General features: G+C 42.2%; 1 protein-coding gene across 1 annotated transcript in view; it reads right to left on the minus strand.

Moving 5' to 3' along the window:
- The window catches only part of LOC107471815 (uncharacterized), a 4,184-nt gene extending 3,938 nt beyond the window's left edge, over positions 1-246 (minus strand). Inside the window, exon 1 of the mRNA XM_052255788.1 lies at positions 1-246. Coding sequence (XP_052111748.1) covers positions 1-96 — 96 coding nt within the window. The 5' untranslated portion in view covers positions 97-246.
- Positions 247-256: the final 10 nt, after the last annotated feature.

A 256-nucleotide genomic window follows, 5' to 3' on the forward strand; every position in this document is an offset into this window, starting at 1 on the left:
GACGATGGTGCTGTGAGTGATGATTTGGATGGCTAAGTAGATGAGTATGCGTGGTCTGGGCTTGTTGGAGTTGTTATGGGTTTTAGCTTCGGCCATGGCTGCTTTTCCCGACAGCGAGATCTCCGATGAATCCAATCTTATCGCCACTCCATGTCAAGAAGAAGAAGAAGGATGCAACCAAGAGTTGGAAATAGAACACAGAAGAAAAATCCTATATTAATATCTTAGGGTGTATTTTTTTTTTTTTTTGGACAGG

This window comes from Arachis duranensis, chromosome 10 (genome assembly GCF_000817695.3).
Source record: "Arachis duranensis cultivar V14167 chromosome 10, aradu.V14167.gnm2.J7QH, whole genome shotgun sequence".
Taxonomy (NCBI): Eukaryota; Viridiplantae; Streptophyta; class Magnoliopsida; order Fabales; family Fabaceae; genus Arachis; species Arachis duranensis.